Genomic DNA, 16,130 nt, shown 5'->3' on the forward strand with positions numbered 1-16,130 from the left:
AATGGGTTGAGAACTTGAGTTGAAGCAAATACCCTTCACGCAGCTCTCTTCTCTTGCACACAGCAGGCTTATCCCGAGTATGTTCAATGCTGCTATTGATCTTCAGGAAAAATATTTTAAACTAAGATGATTTGGTTCAAAAGGATTGAAAATAATAAACCACAATAAAAGTTGGGTGTTTTGTTTTTTTTTTTTTTTTTTCATACTTCATACAGGTGCAGTGAAGTCAAGTCATTCTTTGGCTTTAGGAGGAGGTCCCTAAATTACCCATCCCCTATTGCCATCAGCTGTGACAGTTGGGAGGGTGATGGTTCTCTTAGTTGGGGGCTCCAAGTCTCTCCTTGAATGAAACTGTCTTATGTAAGAAACAACTTTTCATTCCCCAGGCTAGTGAAAGCTAACTCACTGGCCTTTGTGTCTGGGTTTTGGTGTTTTCACTTCCATCCATAGCTCAAAAAATGCATGTATTGCACCTAAAATGCTGGAAGTCTGGTCTGGTTTGGGCTTGATGTAAATACCGGCCCTTTATACCAGATGTAAATATTGTGGATATCGGTGAATGGCACTTACAGTCCAAAGGTTTGTGATCTGAATGGCTCCTTAGAAGCGTTACCATCTTGTGAAAGCAGCTTTCTCGGAAGACCGTTGCACAAAATTTTCCCTCTTGTTTTGTTTGGAAGTAGATTGTTCACTTGTCACTGCGGTTCAAACACGCTGCTTCTGCGTGCTTATGGAGCTGAGATAAGGAGCGGGAAGAAAGTTGTGATTTGAATGCTGGCAGGAGCAGTCCTCAGTGTGGAAACAACTCCTTACTCTGTTCTCATACATACCCCCAAACTCCAAGTCTGTCTTCTGGATATCCAGAATTGTTCTATTTAGGAAAATCTTAGTGAATAGTTCTTCCTGCACAGAGGATTGTTCCAGATGGTTCCCAGGAGGTGGTCTGAGGAGTTCCTAGTAAACCAGGACGGCAGAGTTGTCCTTCAGGGCAGATGCAGGACAAAAACAGCACCATGCACAGAAGTGCAGTCAGTTGGTAATCCTGAAGATTGCCGTGCTGGATTTCTTTGGAAGCACACATCAATGATGGGATAGCAGGTATGACTTTACCAGTGCTTCCGGCTAGGGTAAGTACATCTGAAATTCTCGTTCCGTTGCTCTTTAGGCCTTAGCAAACATGGCTTGTGATCCATCTAAATGAAGTTTTTCTGTCAAAAGGAAATTTTTGTTGCCCCCTCACCTTATCCCCCCCAAATCTGGAGGCTGCCATTTTGGAAATGAAAATGCAGCTTTGGGGGAAAGCAGAGGATAAATGGAAAAACTTGCTGCAAAATGATTGTATTTATACTGGGCATTTACTTGCCCAGACATAGGCAACAGTGGCCAGGACTACCTGGCTACATTAGACTAAACTGCATAAAATCCAGAATTTTTTATTACTTAGGTAGACCCTGTCAGTTCTTTTCCCTTCTCTTGGCAGCTATCGGCTCCTACGTCAAAGGAAAGCTCAGGGCCACCTTCCCTCTCAGAAAAGGGTTGTACTTACGTTGAATCCTCTACCCATTGCTTCACATGGCGTGTAGCAGCCCTTCAAAAGTGAGGGCAGTCTGCCTGCCAATTAACTGAACCAGAGCCAGGGGAGCTGTCTGGGAAGTGAAATTGTGCTGGTATGGACTGGAAGAGCTCAGCCCAGCCCCTGCACCCCTAGCTCCAGCAATAAAAAAATCCCTCTACATCACCACCCTGTTAGAAAGGGCAGCCTGTGGTGGATATGGATATAAGGGAAATATTTTCTACCTGGAAATGTAAAATAATTTTTTTTATGCATACTTTCTTCCCTACGTAACTAAGATAAATTATTTAGAAAAATATATGGTAACTCTTTAAGGCTTATTAATAGCAGATGAAAATGGATAGTTTAGCTAACGGGAGACTCCCCAGAAATCAGGAGTACAGGCCCTGCTACTCCTGTAATGAACAGCCAGGTGCTATTCTCAGAGCTGGGCAGCTGACTCCTATTAGGCAGCTGGTTGATGAAAGGAAGCTGCCTGGAGTCAAGGCTGGGAATCACCTCCTGGATTGTCAGAGGCTCACTGGAAAGAAAAAGGAATATGGGTATGTACCCAGAAAAATCCAGGTATTTACAAATATTTTTCCTGTGTGATTTTTTCTGTCCTAACTTGACAGCAATGTTTTCTGCTGTGTAACTCTGCCTGTTCCAAGTATATTCAGAATTTATACTTAAAACAGAGTTTGCAGTTGTTGAACTCAAATATTTTTTTTTTCTGTGTGAAAAAATACTCCGATTTTCCTTTAAGCTTAAAAATGGCATATTTAGTTAGTATTTGATGCAAGTTTTTGGCTCAGTTCAGGACTATTAGTGTGTGTTTGACAGTAAGAGGATATTTGAGCTGGCTGTAACACCCACTCAGAAGGAGGAAACATTTTAAGCTAAATAAGGGTCCCAAATACTTGACCTTGGACATGTGCTACAGACAGAACACATACTGTGAGTAGAGGGGGGAAAAAAAAAACACCTCACAAATTCACTTAACTTTGCTGCTTATACCTTGCATTAAACTTTAGATATACTCTTTTGGCTATGGGAGAATGGTCTGGAAAACCTATGATACCTTTCTTTCCAAATTGAATCATAAATAAAATATACTTTTAGGGTTGCAAAATGTTTCTGGTTAGAAATTTGATTTAGAAAGACATTCTGTGAATACTGTCTCTTTCCTAAAAGTAAATGCAGAATCTGGATAGTAATTACAAGAATTAGGCTTGCTGGAGAGGATGGTTTAACTGGTAGCTGCAGTGTAAATTTTGTTTGCAGTTAATTTTGCTCATGGTTTTGGAGAGGCAACTGATAGTATCGATTCTTATTTCTAGCCAACAGACTAGTGACAAAAAGATGGGATTTTGAAAAAGTGGAGGATATCTAAAAATGCATCTTCTGTTTTCCATTAACTACCATATAAGCAAGAGTTACAGTTGACAGCGGAATGTGAGATGATGAAAGGGTATTCATAATCTGTACAGCACTATGTAGGTTTTTTAAATCAGACCTCCTGGTTCAGGTTGATCATATAAATAACTGTTTTTGCTAGAAAGCTATACATGTGGCATTTCAAGAAGTAAATTATTTGGTGTGCAGATACCCTTTGTACAGGAAATAGGTTCTATCAGATGATTGCAATGTGGCTTAGTTGCTCTTACGTCCTAGCAAAGGTTCACTGCTCTGGCAGACTCTTAACGTAGAATCTGAGACTGACAGGATTTAATGATAGAAGGAGAAAAGCGTGCCGGAGATCTTAACTTACCTGCCTCCTTGTGGGAGGGTAAGAATCCTTTTCCTTAAGTGACTGTAGTGGATTGAATGTTTGGTGACTGACCATTCGTTGTCCATCTGCTTGGAGGTGAGATTGGAAAATCTTCATTACATAATGCTCGAGAGATGGTTGTTTGATCTGAAATCCTCTACCAAGGCAAAAAGTTTTAAGTGTCTGTGTAGTTGGGAAATCATCAAGGGATCACTTCTGATAAGCTTGGGCTCTGGGCAGGCTGAACACTCATTTCAGTAACTCAGATTAAGATGTAGATGGAGGTCTGTTTTGGTAACTGCTTTTAAAGATGTTGTCTAATTCTTTTCCATATTGCTCTGCTAGTGCTTTCCTATATGGTTTTGGTTGGGGTTTTTTGTGGTGGTGGTGTTTTCTTTTTCTTTTAGTTGTGGGTGGGTTGAACAATGAGATCCTCATCATGCTGAAGGACTGATAGCTTGCTTCCTGTAGGGTTGGGTGAAGCTGAAGAAAAATTCTGGAGGGAGGATCAGTGAGTTTATGTGAAACCCTGAGGCAAGTTGGATGAGAACATGGGGCAGTCCCGCCTTTCAGAAATACTACATAGAGACACCAGAATTGTCCCCTCCTTTTCACCGACGCTGGGATGGCCAGGGATATCCATTACGCTTGTAGCCAGAATGATCTTGTGCCAGGGAGTGTGTCGCTGACATATCTTGTGCTGTGGAGCTGTGGCTATTGGCCACTTTTCACATACTCTAAATTCTATCTGTTATCTGTATTCCAAAGGTAACCCGCCTGTAGACGGAAAATTTTGTCCCAGTGTAAACTTTGGGAGTTTACATGCCTGGTAATTAGCCCCTTGCAAATGGAGACTGGCTGAGTAAGCAGTGCATCCAAACACCTTGATGTTTTTCAGAAGGCCTTTGCCTTTTGGACTTTTATTTGGCAGCTATTGCAAAAGATCCAGCATGATTGCTTGTTTAAAAAATGAAAAAACACCAAAACGAAGAACGACCAACCCTACCCCCCAAAAACCCCCTGATGTTAGCTCAGCTAATGTAAATTCTCTAGGTGCCTAAAACCCAAAATGTAGACTGTTAAAGAGATTGTGTCTGCTGACCTCCCCTGGAAACGCTGCGGCATTCCCTGAGCACCTTGCTATGCCCAGGGTGGCACAGATCGTGTCGCTGAGCGGGCAGCTCACACTGATGACCTGTGAGGAGTAATGCACAACATTGCCCTGCTTAGCTTGCTAGCAGTGCTGAAACTGTAGTGTGGGCAGAAGATAACTGCACAGAAGGCTGCTCCCTCCCTTACAGTTTTGCAATACAACCATCCTGCCCTCCTCCCTGGCACAGGCAAACAAGGGAACAGGGAGAGAGGCCACAAGGACTGGGCGTGAAGGTTGGCTCAATGGCTCATCCAAGCAGGAGAGGAAAGGGAGAAAGTGTATATCTTGTGCATTGGGGAACATCCTTCCTGCCCCTCCTGGCTGGGTGTCCAGGGTGCCTGCCTGTGAGCCTCTCCTGTCCCACTATGGTTGGCATGTTCTAATACACTTCCTCCTGCTCTTCTGTGACGGCTTGGATAAAGCTGCTCTGTCCCTGGCTGCTCTGAGGCGGCCTGCTGCCCTTGCCTGTGACTCTGCTTACCCCAGGCAGCTGCTCACCCTGTAGCTCCTAGAGCTGCAGAATCTCTCCTGTTCAGCCCCGCTGCCACAAGTCCTTCTCACCTTCAGCCCGTTCTGTGCAGTGTCTCCCACTCGGCCAGTCTTTGCTCCTGTCAGCCACACATCAACTGCAGCACCGGCTGCTGCTGGGCACTTGATTTTGGGTGCATGTGTATGAGAGAGAGGGTGAAGAGCAGCAATCTTGATGCCACTGACTCTGCAGCTGGCACTACTGTTTTCAAGCTCTCCTTGTCTTCTGGCTTTGGCAGGCCAGGGCTGAGGCAGCTGCTGCTCCCATCTCCTCCTGTCACTGGTACTGTCAGGGCACTTTCAGCTCTTCCAGTCTGCTGCTGTCTGAGTCATGGCTCTCAAATGGAAGGCAGCCAAGACACTATCCTTTCCCCGGCTGTCTTAAGGTTTAAGTGGTTTTCTGCTCAAATGGACAGCTTCTAAGGCTCCCGCTTCTGGGGATCTAGCTGCCCCTGTGCCAGGAGTAGGGAACTGGATGACTGTAGATTGTATACAAGGAGGACATCATCCCTCAAACAGTCTTTGCCTGTTCAGATACAGGCTGGAATTTCTGAAAGGTCCCTGTGCTCAGCAGTTCCCTGCCGGCACAGCATGTGCAATGTTATTATGAAAGGATGCTCACAGTGCCTCAGATTGTGCATCAAGCCTCTGCCATGCATTCAAAATACAGGGATGATTTAATTTCAGTTTACCACAGAGGATGCAGAGGTGGGGTAAGGAAACTAACTCCCCCCCCCGCCCCTGCTGCCTTGGAAGGTTCTAGCAGGTGTGGTAACAGATGTAAGTCTGCTCATTTGGAAAAAATGTGACGTGCTACTGAGTCAGAATTTAGAGAACAGACCACAGGTTGGACGGAAAGAGGCCACTTCTTGAGGTGTGTATTACTTGTTGGTGGGAAATAATGCAGATCTAGGCTCTCCCATATTTTCATTACAATTCCTCAGGGAATGGAAGATGGCACAGTCCCTGCTGTATGTAAAAGAAAGCAAAGGGGAACAATGACTATATTGCATGTTAGAGAAGTTGTATGATTGCCTCTATTAATGAATAGAGCTAGTACAGCTGAGACCTCTTAGGACCAGGGTCACAACACCATCTTTAACTTCTCCTGCAACATAAATTAGATTAAGCTTCCAAAGCTGCATCTGTAGTAAGCTGTATCATTCTGTACATGATGCTGAGAAGTACTGTAATGTGTTCAGTACAGGGGAAATACTTTCTGAAGAAATTTTTTACGATGAGGGTGGTTAGGTGCTGGCACAGGTTGCCCAGAGAGGTGGTAGATGCCCCATCCCTGGAAACATTCAAGGTCAGGTTGGATGGGGTTTGGAGCAACCTGATCTAGTTGGTGTCCCTGCTCATTGCAGGAGGGGTTGGACGAGATGACCTTTAAAGGTCCCTTCCAACCCAAACTATTCTAGATTTTATGAGGATTCAGTAGGTGTTTAAACAGAGAGGACTCGCATAATAAAGCGAGAAGAGCTAGGTGCTATGCTGATACTTGGACTTACAGTTTGCAGACAGTGGAAATGTGACTTAAAGCCAGTCTGGAGAAGTGTTCCTTAAGTGCTTCTGAGGTATGGGGCTGGTAGCAAGAAAACTTGGTTTTGCAAGACGGCTAAGTCAGCTTTTAAAATCCAAGATTAAGATCTAGCTTTGTTTTGATTTTCTGTGCCTGGAGCAGCTCACTGAGAATTGCAAGAGAAATTATTTCAGATGACCCATGCTAGCTTTGACATGAAACATCAGCCTAGAAGTGGAACAGCAGACAAAATAAGATCTGAAAAGGGGCTGAAGTTACAGCTGTGTACTATTAGCTTGTGAAACTATCTGTTGTTACAAATATGTGAAACTTTACCTCAGATATACTAGCTTAAAACATTCTCCCCATTCCACAGAGGATAAAGAAACAGTAAGGACATAAAATACTTTGTAATGATACAAAAATCTATTACGAAGAAACACTTTGCCTGAATTGGGTGAATAAAGCATTTTTACTGAGGAAAAATATATGTATGAAAAAAATACTGTGGCAGTCTGTAGCATATAAGTAAGATCCTTCAAAGTACAGCTGAGACCGAAGTATCTTCTCTGAAAGAAAAGGCAACACAAATGTGCATGCTGCTTATTCACAGAATGTTTACATCTTCAATTTTACAAAATAGCCACATTTTCTAAAATGCTCCTCTGAAATGGCTGATTAAAAGACAGTGAACCATAGTATCCCATCAGCAGCAGTTTATCACATCTATAAATCCAATTTAAATATAGTTATAACAGGAGTGTGAGACAATAAAGAACAGCATAAGAGCTGTAAAAGGAGCTTCTAGTTGACAATGGATTCCATATATATATATTTCAAAATACCAAAATGAAGATAAAAGTTTTAAATTAAATTAAACAGTTCTGTAAATGAGTAATAAACACATATAAGACAGCACATGTGTGATCTTCTGTCCAGTTGCCTCCTGGAAGGAATGGAGTGACTTGAGACTGCAATTTACAGGATTTTCTGTAGGATGGAGTTGGCAACTTCCAGGGATTCATCTTTCACCAAGACAATATCATAAGAGTCCATGTATTTTTCCAAAAGCTCATCTACCTAATTGCAAAAGGGATAAAGACAAAGACCCACTTAGTTATACAATTAATTTCTGAAAGACTTTTTGTCATTAAAATACTGCCCAGTCTTTCCACCAAATTCAAGGAATGAGCCATGCAAACTTGTTATTGCTCCTACGAGTGAATTCCACAGGATGACAGCGTAGGAGTAGCCTGACATAACTATGTGTGCATTACAGGATATAACACCTCATATTTATTCCAGGATCTTGCACATAAAGATACTGAAAGAAAAACTACTTCCTCAGCTTCCCAAAAGGCAGAGAGAAATAGAAAACTGAAGTTTTCTTTCTCCTGAATGCAAACGGATGTGCATTATAACTTAGCAAACAATCAGTTCTGTGTCACCTCAAAAAAACCCCAACCCTAAAACAGGAGACACGGCCTAAATCTGTTATTCGGAAGATTTATAATTTTGCTCAATTATCAATCTAGTATTGAAAGGAGGGGGAGGAGGCACAGGAATTTAAGAGAATTAATTTCTCTAGCCTCTGAATTTTACTTCTCAACAAAATACCTTTTTGGAACTAGTTCAGTACAAAAAACAAAGCAATCTACATTTGTGTTTTTGTAGCTTATGCGTTAGAAAAAAACTGAAGGCAAGAAATCCATGAAAAATGTTTAAAATCTCCAAACAAATATGGGCCAAAGACTTGGTTTGATAGCTGAAGCTTATTACAATGAACCTGTTTAACTCACAATGTTTCACTCAAAGTTTACAAGGTTAGATAAGGCTACTTACTTTATCATTGAGATAGCCGATCTTAAGAATGTGTTCAACATTTGCTACTCCATCTGCCATACTCAAGTCTCCTTGAGAATCACCCAGCAGTATGATATTACTGTTGTCTTTTAGTTGTTTGAAGTACTCTGTATTCTTCAAGGCACCATCATGTTTGTTGTAAACATGAATCAATTCTCCTTTAAATCCTTTTAATATTCCCTATTAAAAAACCCACTGAAGTTATTTCTAGTATCACATAGGCAAGATAGAACCTAGAATGAAATAGGTGATATTACTGTTGAACTAACACTGAACTATGTAATCTCTAATGATGAACAAGATAAATTACTGTTAAATAATGTAATGACTGTAATAGCACTGTTAAGACTAGGCAGAGAGTGATCCTCCCTGCTTGGAGGAGTAGCGCTGTACTGGGCTGAGTGTGAGGTTGTTGTTAAAAGAAATGAATGGTATCTTAGTCACACCATGCTAACAGTGTTTGAACTGTTATCTTCTGCTTGTTTTTTGCCTGTGAGAGTGCTGAGTAAGCAATTCTCATTTGCTATATGGCAGGGTAGATGGCTACATCTGTTGCATTAAAATGTTCATCTTGTAGTATATATAAATAGCTACTAAATACCACAAAGAGTCATGTTTGATAAGAATGTGTTATTTCATACATACATGTTCATCAAAATCCATGAAATTGGAAACCACTTTGACATTAGAATGGTAGACCCCAGCCTGGTGGATGACTTCCTCAAGAATGTCCCCAATCCCAGCAGAAAATATGAACACAGGAATATTATGTTCACTGAGTTTATCAAAGAAGTTCTCATATCCTTCTCTGCAACACAGAATGTAAATACAAATCAAATCTCAAACAAAGCAAGCAAAAAAAAGTCTGAGTTTTCAGAAGACATTCATGTCATCTTTGGAAAAGAAAATTAATTTTCCCTGAGCACCTCACTATTTCTTTTATCGCACCTTTTCAGGTTAGCAATAACCATCAACCTAACACAAGGCATGTAGTTTTAGCAAGAAACTTCTGCATCAAGCTGTTTGGTCTTGATCTGTATAATTTTTTCCCCAAGAACCTCTAACTGTGTTTTAAAGACTTAAAAACACTTCCTCCACCCCAAACACCCCAGAACAAGCAAGCAACTACTAAAACTCTCTCTAGTTACTATCAGGCTGTACATTTCTTTTCAATCTTCCTTGCTTAAATATTTTGCTTTCTATAGTGTTATTACCATAAAACTAATTTTGTTTTGTTTTTAAATCCTGAAAACATTTATTGTCACTCTTTCCTCAAAGTTTTTTAGTATTCAATCAAAACTACGTATAGTATTCCAGGAACAAGATAATATTATCTCTATCCACCTTCTCCATACAGACATTGATAGGTAGAATTTTACATTTAAAAAAAAAAATTATCACAGAAGTTTTTGAGGGAATTTTAGCTTGTGAATGAAGATTCAACCCACGTGGACTTAGGCTTTCAAACAGGCAGAGATGGTGTGCTTGTCTGTTTTGTGAAAGATAAGAATTTAGTCAGTATGATAAACAAACACTATTTCTTTTGTAGTACAAAATTTACAGACAATTTTGGAGAACTTTAAAAGAGATGGGAGCCAGAGCACGTTTCAAGCAAGGACTTTGTTGGCTTTTAAACTTGACTTTAGCCAAGAGGAAGAATAATATTTAACACAACATGTGAGACATATTCCTCAAGATGCTTTATTTTTATCTCACAGGGAATGTTTTTTAAAGGAACAACGTTGAACTCTACATTCCCCTTATAAAGAAGTGTCACCAGTGCAAGTTCAAGAGGATGAAGGTCTACAGAAATCAAGCTTGTACAGATGGGACTAAAAAAAAAAGTTTCAGATCTCTAGTTTATACAGTGTGATCATTGTAGGCATTTAGCCACAAGATATCAATAAAGTGGGAGCATAAAGAGCTCGCTATGTTCCAAGATTAAGCTGTCACATTCTCAGAAATGTGGTGGTTTCTTCCCCCCCCAGTAAGAATCTACAGAAAACTCTCCAAAACAGTATTGTTCAAGTCAAAAAGGACTTACTTCAGCATAACATCAGATTCCCTCACAATTTCTGCAAACTTATCTTTTTGTAAGCCTTGTTCAATGAGTAGTGCGTGAGATTTATTGTACCTAGAATAGAAACAAAAAATGGGTTGAAATTGACTTATTAAGATTCACCTTTCCTCGAATCTCATGATGAAAAGCATCCTGTATGGTTAATTCTTGCTTATTCAAGTTTGCAAAGCAAAACCAGTTGTTGCACAATACTCAGACATTAATTCAGTTAATGTGTTAGCTAAAAGCTAATTACTGCCATTAATTTGCTTTTAAAAGCTTATTAAATCTAATCTTAGTACAATTTGAAGATGGGAGGTGTCTCTTACCATTCTACCATATATGGATATTTTTCTTCAATAGTGAGAGCTGGATCAATTTCAATAGCATAATAGGTTTCTTTCAGCTGCAATAACTGAAAGGAAAAAAACTACCAGATGTTTAATGTCTTTTTATAAAATAACACTTGGTATTTGATTTAACCAATCAAAGTAACTTTCTTCATTCTGATTACATTATTTAGATAAAATGGAGTCTGAAATGCTCTTTGAACAAAGAATTAGCTTGTAAATATATCTAAGAAGAAAAAGTGGCTGCTAGTAAACTGAACTACATGCTACTAACAAGAATACAAATATTTCTGTTGACTTCTATTAGTGGTGGGATGTCTTGCAGCCAGTGAGAGAGCTCAGAGAGCTTTAAGGATTTGAAAGTATCCCTTGTCTTGTCATGCTGTGTAATTCAACACACAGTACAGCCAGTGAATAATAACAGTTGTCTGTACGACAAACCAATAGCTAGCAGGTTTTCCATTTACCTTTTTCCGACATTCCTCCGTGATGAGCTTAGAGTTATCAATGATGTCTGGAGGGTGAAAAAAAAAAAAGTGTTAAACAATATGGTATATTTCTTTTACTTTGCTCTACAACACTGTAAATGGCATGGATGACAATGTTTGATGACATACCACTATGTTTCCTCAGAACTTTTCTTACCAGCAACCAGTAAAAGGCACATTTTTCTTCATAAACATGAAGATGTCCTTCCCTCATCTCTGAATTAAAAGCTCAATTACAAGGTCTCTAACCTGTTTCTTGTGATTTAACTGTTTCTGAAATCATCATGAGGCATCCTATATGTTTTAGGATTCCCACTTCATTAGTATATGGATTTTCTTTGTTTGTTCTAAAAGGCTATGGGATAAAAATATCAAGAATTCTGAGGAGTTTACTCTCTGGTTCTTGCAGGCATCAGGACTATTATGGGCTCTTAAAAAATAAAAGTCAACCCTACCATATCAAGCCACCAACATCTTATAGTTCAGAACTTAATGTTTTAATTGTGAATGACAATTTATCTGATTTTAATTCACACAGATTGTGATTAAAATACGTATACATAAAACCACATATAGACAGTCACTAGAATACTTCATTAGAATGTACAGGTTAGGTAACAAGTCAATATAAAATCTCATATTAGGGAATAAATTGGATAGAAAAATAAAATCTAGGAAAAACTCAAAAGAATGAACAATCCGTATTAAAAAAAAAAAAAAGTACTCACTATGACAAGTTGGACATCTTTTTCCATTGTAGGAAAATCTACTTAATGTCATATCAAAATCTGTTATAATCTATTTAAGGAAAGAAAAAGCAAAACTGTCTTACAACACGGAGGGATAAAATAAAGAATGCCTAGAAATTCTGAACGATCAACAATAGTTGCAGCTGAGTATCATGTGTCACAGAAATCTCCCTATTCTATTGAACTATTGTAATGTAAGCTAGAATATCCCACATGAATAACTTTTTTTCTAACAAGCCTGTTTTTCTAATTCCTTTGGTCAGAATATTTCCTGAAATTACTAAGCTTATATGTTTATATCACTTACTTAACTAGTGTCTGGTTGAATTACAGTTGAGTCAACAAGGTCTATTAAAACAGTTAACAGATGTCTACGTTTTGGAGATTTCTTGAAGGCTGACTTCTGTTATATACATGTATTCTTAAAATCTTTTGGCATAGAACAACAATCACATGTTTGCTTTCATTCCGAACTGGTTGCACCTTCTACTATCTTTTACCTGAAGCTTGGCAGCTCCACCTTTGATGAGGCCACAAATAATTTCCTCTACTTTTTCTGGGTCCTTAATATGGACAGTTTTCTTCTGAAATTCTGGCATCTGTGAAGAGTTAAGAACAAAGACAGAAATATACTTACAGAGGAAAACTTACTAGGTAATACCAGCTATCCATCAAATTGGAAGATCTGTATCTATAAAGTTTCATGTGACGTCAAGACATGCTCAGGACAGGAAGGCAAGTTAAGAGTATGAAGATACAGAAAATATTCTGGATATATTAACTGACAACTGCATACAATTCTGTTTGCTCTCGACATCTGTTTTCATTTCCTTTCCTAATACTAAATTATTCAGTAAGCTGACACTCACAGAAAAGATAATTGTATTTGTAGGAAATAAGGGAGATACATAGAAACAGGACATATGGGATCACTTTGTGGTTCAAGTATGTTACTGGGAGATGGTGAACCTGAAAACTAGCTCTTTGTGCAATTAATACGCTCTTAAAGTTTCAACATAGATAAAGAAGACAGGCTGATTTTAGACACCTGTTTTTTTTGTTGAGAATGCTGCATGTGTCAACTGAGTATTCCAAGGCCGTAGAGTAAGTAATTCCTGCTCCCTAGCCAGTTCATCAATCATTTTCTATTACCTATTTTACTGCACAGTTTTGAACAAACATGTGCTATCCCACCACGTATTCCTTTTGAATGAAGAACATTTCTTGAATATTATGATAAATGCTGAATTTGGTAAAAAAGAAAAAAACCCCAGCCAACAAAAACCCCAACCAACACAAACCCCCACCGCTCCCCAAACAACACCCTCCCTGCCAAGCCTTTGCTTACTCTAAAAGTTTCTCTTCAACCTTGCAGAAGTTGTAAAAGAAGTACTTATTGACAGAAATTTCCCAATTTAGTATGTATCTCCTTCCTTTATAATCTTGTATGGACTCTCTTTAAAGCAAAGGCATCAGACATTTGCAATCTGTCTACAAGGGCATTTATGAGTAGTAAATTTTATTTTCTGCACACAGAACTTCAGAGATGATGAAGTGCTAGGAATTATATTTTTCACATTCTGATCATTCAGCTTTTCTAGCATGTAATTTTAGCTGCAATGAGCTAAATAAAATCTAAAAAAAAAAAAAAAAGCAGCTTCTATTTCCAGACACATTTCTGGAACCAGAGTTTTCGTATCACCAATTGTCGCGCAACGCTTTCTTCCTGCTCTTGATGCTACTAACCCTTTTATTAATTGGCAACAACTGTCTTGCAGTCAAATTGCAATTAGGTTATCATTTAAGAAAAAGATGATGTTTTAAAGTCTTGCAAACACATGTTTTTGTAATGGAAAAGACACTGGTGTGTCAGGGAAAAGAAGGAACTGGAGAAGCCTTTAAGTGTCGGCTCTAGTCCACTCTGCCCTCAGGTAGAAGCAAACTATTACAGCTACATCATTCTCAGCAGATACTTGTCTAACCCATTCTTCAAAACCTCCACTCACATATTCCTCAACTATGTATTTTAGTGCTCAACTACCTTCATGTTCAGAAAAGTTTGCTTAATCTCTATTTAACCTTCCTTGCTGTAATTTTAGGTCATTCATCTTCAAGGAAAGTATTCTTTTTCACAGGTGCTCGCTGGATATTTTTCCCTTCTTCCTAACTAAGGAACCCCAGTTTCTTCAATCTTCTTTTGCACAGCACAATTTTCTAAACCTCTGACAATTCTTGGTGTTGTCCTAGCCCATCCATTTGAATCATATCATTCTTGAAACACAGCATCCATAACTGTGGGTATAACATTTCTGCTCTGCTCCGAAAAGGCCTCAGCTGAAGGGCTACTTTGGCCCCTGTCTTCAGATAATACCTTTGCATACATGTCTGAATACACTTGCTTCGTTAGTAGTAATACGGTGAGAATGATTCAAATTCAGTTGGTAATGGTCAAGTAGTCTTCAAAATTACTCCTAGGCAGAAACAGGTAGTTGCAGAAAGTGCTAGATTTTACATTTAGTCTTGCTGGATTGTATCTTTTCTTCCACATCAGTGCTCCCATTTCTGAATATAACAAATAATTCTAATCCACAGTATGCTTACTGCTACTTTCTGGCTGATATCCTCAAAGACACTAATGAAAACAGAAAATATAAATCCTTCTAAAACCCTAATCGTGAGTCTCTAATTTTTTAAGGTTTTCCACCCATCCAAGAAGTTTCACCTATACCAGAATATCTTGCCAAAAATTGTTAAGTCATGACAGGGTATTTACTACTACTTTGCTTTTTACGTCTCATAAAGAAACAAACTGCATTAATTTCACTTAGTTTGGAAGATTTAAGGTTTTCCTTTGACATCCTATGGCAAAGACATTTTCTGCAAAAGTTGTACCTCCTACACTAAGACAGTTGTTCTCTGTGTGGTTGCAGTGCCTTGCTACTTTTATTAGCACAGCAAATTCAAAAAAGGTACATTAGGATTGGCTTCCAACTATCAGCTACATCCTAGGCTGGGAATCATTGAGAAAGCTAGTGAGTGTTAACAAAAAACAAAATTTCTGGAAAATAGCCATTAAAGAATTGCCTAATCTTTTGAGAAATACATTTACAAATCACTTAAAGATATTTATTCACAATTATCAGCAGATCTAGCTTCATGAAATAAAACATTAACAATCTGCAACTCTTTAAAGGTGTTTTATGGTATTTCTTTTGTATATTATACAGCGCTGGTAAACAAAAGTAAACTTACCACTTGTTTGGTGGGTATACAGCATTTTTCCTCTATAATGAAAGATAACGCAATTTGACTATGCTTTGTAATTTTTTCACTGTAAATTGACTAATTCCTTTGTCTTTCAGGAGGCAAATTATATATGTATTTTTAGACTTGGAATGCAAAAATTAAAGTGAAATCTAAATGCATGCTTTTGTAAGAAGTAGTTCAAACATTGTTTGGTTTACTTAGGAAGTCTGTTGCTTAGTATCTAATATAATGGATTTAAACAGAATATATGCTGGGAGAGATGGAGAGATCAGAGGGAGAGACTGTATGAGGAAAGTTGGATTGTTTGCTACTGTTTTATTTCAGACTGAGGCCTTTTTTAAGTTTCTGAAACAACCTGAGGAAAAACCTCTTTAGTAAACACTTTAGTAGATGATGTTAAACAAGACATTGCTTAAGATTTTAAGTATGATGAAAGCTTCCTGCTTTGATGTTGTAAACTGATACTCCTACTCAAGATCAGATTTTAAGGTTCATTTATTTCTAATACATCTTTCATTTTTACACAGGAATTGAAGTCAGATGAAGAGTATTTTAGTTTAGGGGAAAAAAAGAAAGTGTCTTCTGCAGCGAGTATAACCCAGACGATTTCAGTCTCACAAGCACTTTAATAGGCAAACCCAAGTCTTCATTATGGATATGGCATCTGATAAAGCCTCAGACAAATATGGTTAGTTGAAATAGCCACTGTCCCCATCACTAGTTCCTTGTATTCATATTTGCAAGTGAATGTTAAATAGCAATTCTTTTATTTAGGCTTTATCATTATTATATTAGAAGTAAATGAAACTGTCTAATAAACAGTCACCA

General features: G+C 38.5%; 1 protein-coding gene across 8 annotated transcripts in view; it reads right to left on the bottom strand.

Moving 5' to 3' along the window:
* Positions 1 to 6,979: 6,979 nt before the first annotated feature.
* The window catches only part of NT5C3A (5'-nucleotidase, cytosolic IIIA), a 29,311-nt gene continuing 20,160 nt past the window's right edge, over positions 6,980 to 16,130 (bottom strand). For 5 of the 8 annotated variants that reach the window (XM_069809164.1, XM_069809185.1, XM_069809195.1 and 2 more), the window contains 8 exons: positions 12,536 to 12,634; positions 12,015 to 12,084; positions 11,266 to 11,312; positions 10,778 to 10,878; positions 10,434 to 10,523; positions 9,035 to 9,197; positions 8,369 to 8,569; positions 6,980 to 7,606 (listed from right to left, as the gene is read on the bottom strand). In XM_069809164.1, coding sequence (XP_069665265.1) covers positions 7,505 to 7,606; positions 8,369 to 8,569; positions 9,035 to 9,197; positions 10,434 to 10,523; positions 10,778 to 10,878; positions 11,266 to 11,312; positions 12,015 to 12,084; positions 12,536 to 12,634 — 873 coding nt within the window. In that variant the 3' untranslated portion in view covers positions 6,980 to 7,504. The remainder of the gene's footprint in view (positions 7,607 to 8,368; positions 8,570 to 9,034; positions 9,198 to 10,433; positions 10,524 to 10,777; positions 10,879 to 11,265; positions 11,313 to 12,014; positions 12,085 to 12,535; positions 12,635 to 16,130) is intronic. The other 3 variants (XM_069809211.1, XM_069809170.1, XM_009920789.2) reach the window with 1 other exon arrangement.

The sequence above is a fragment of the Haliaeetus albicilla genome, chromosome 2 (genome assembly GCF_947461875.1).
Source record: "Haliaeetus albicilla chromosome 2, bHalAlb1.1, whole genome shotgun sequence".
In the NCBI taxonomy this organism is placed as follows: Eukaryota; Metazoa; Chordata; class Aves; order Accipitriformes; family Accipitridae; genus Haliaeetus; species Haliaeetus albicilla.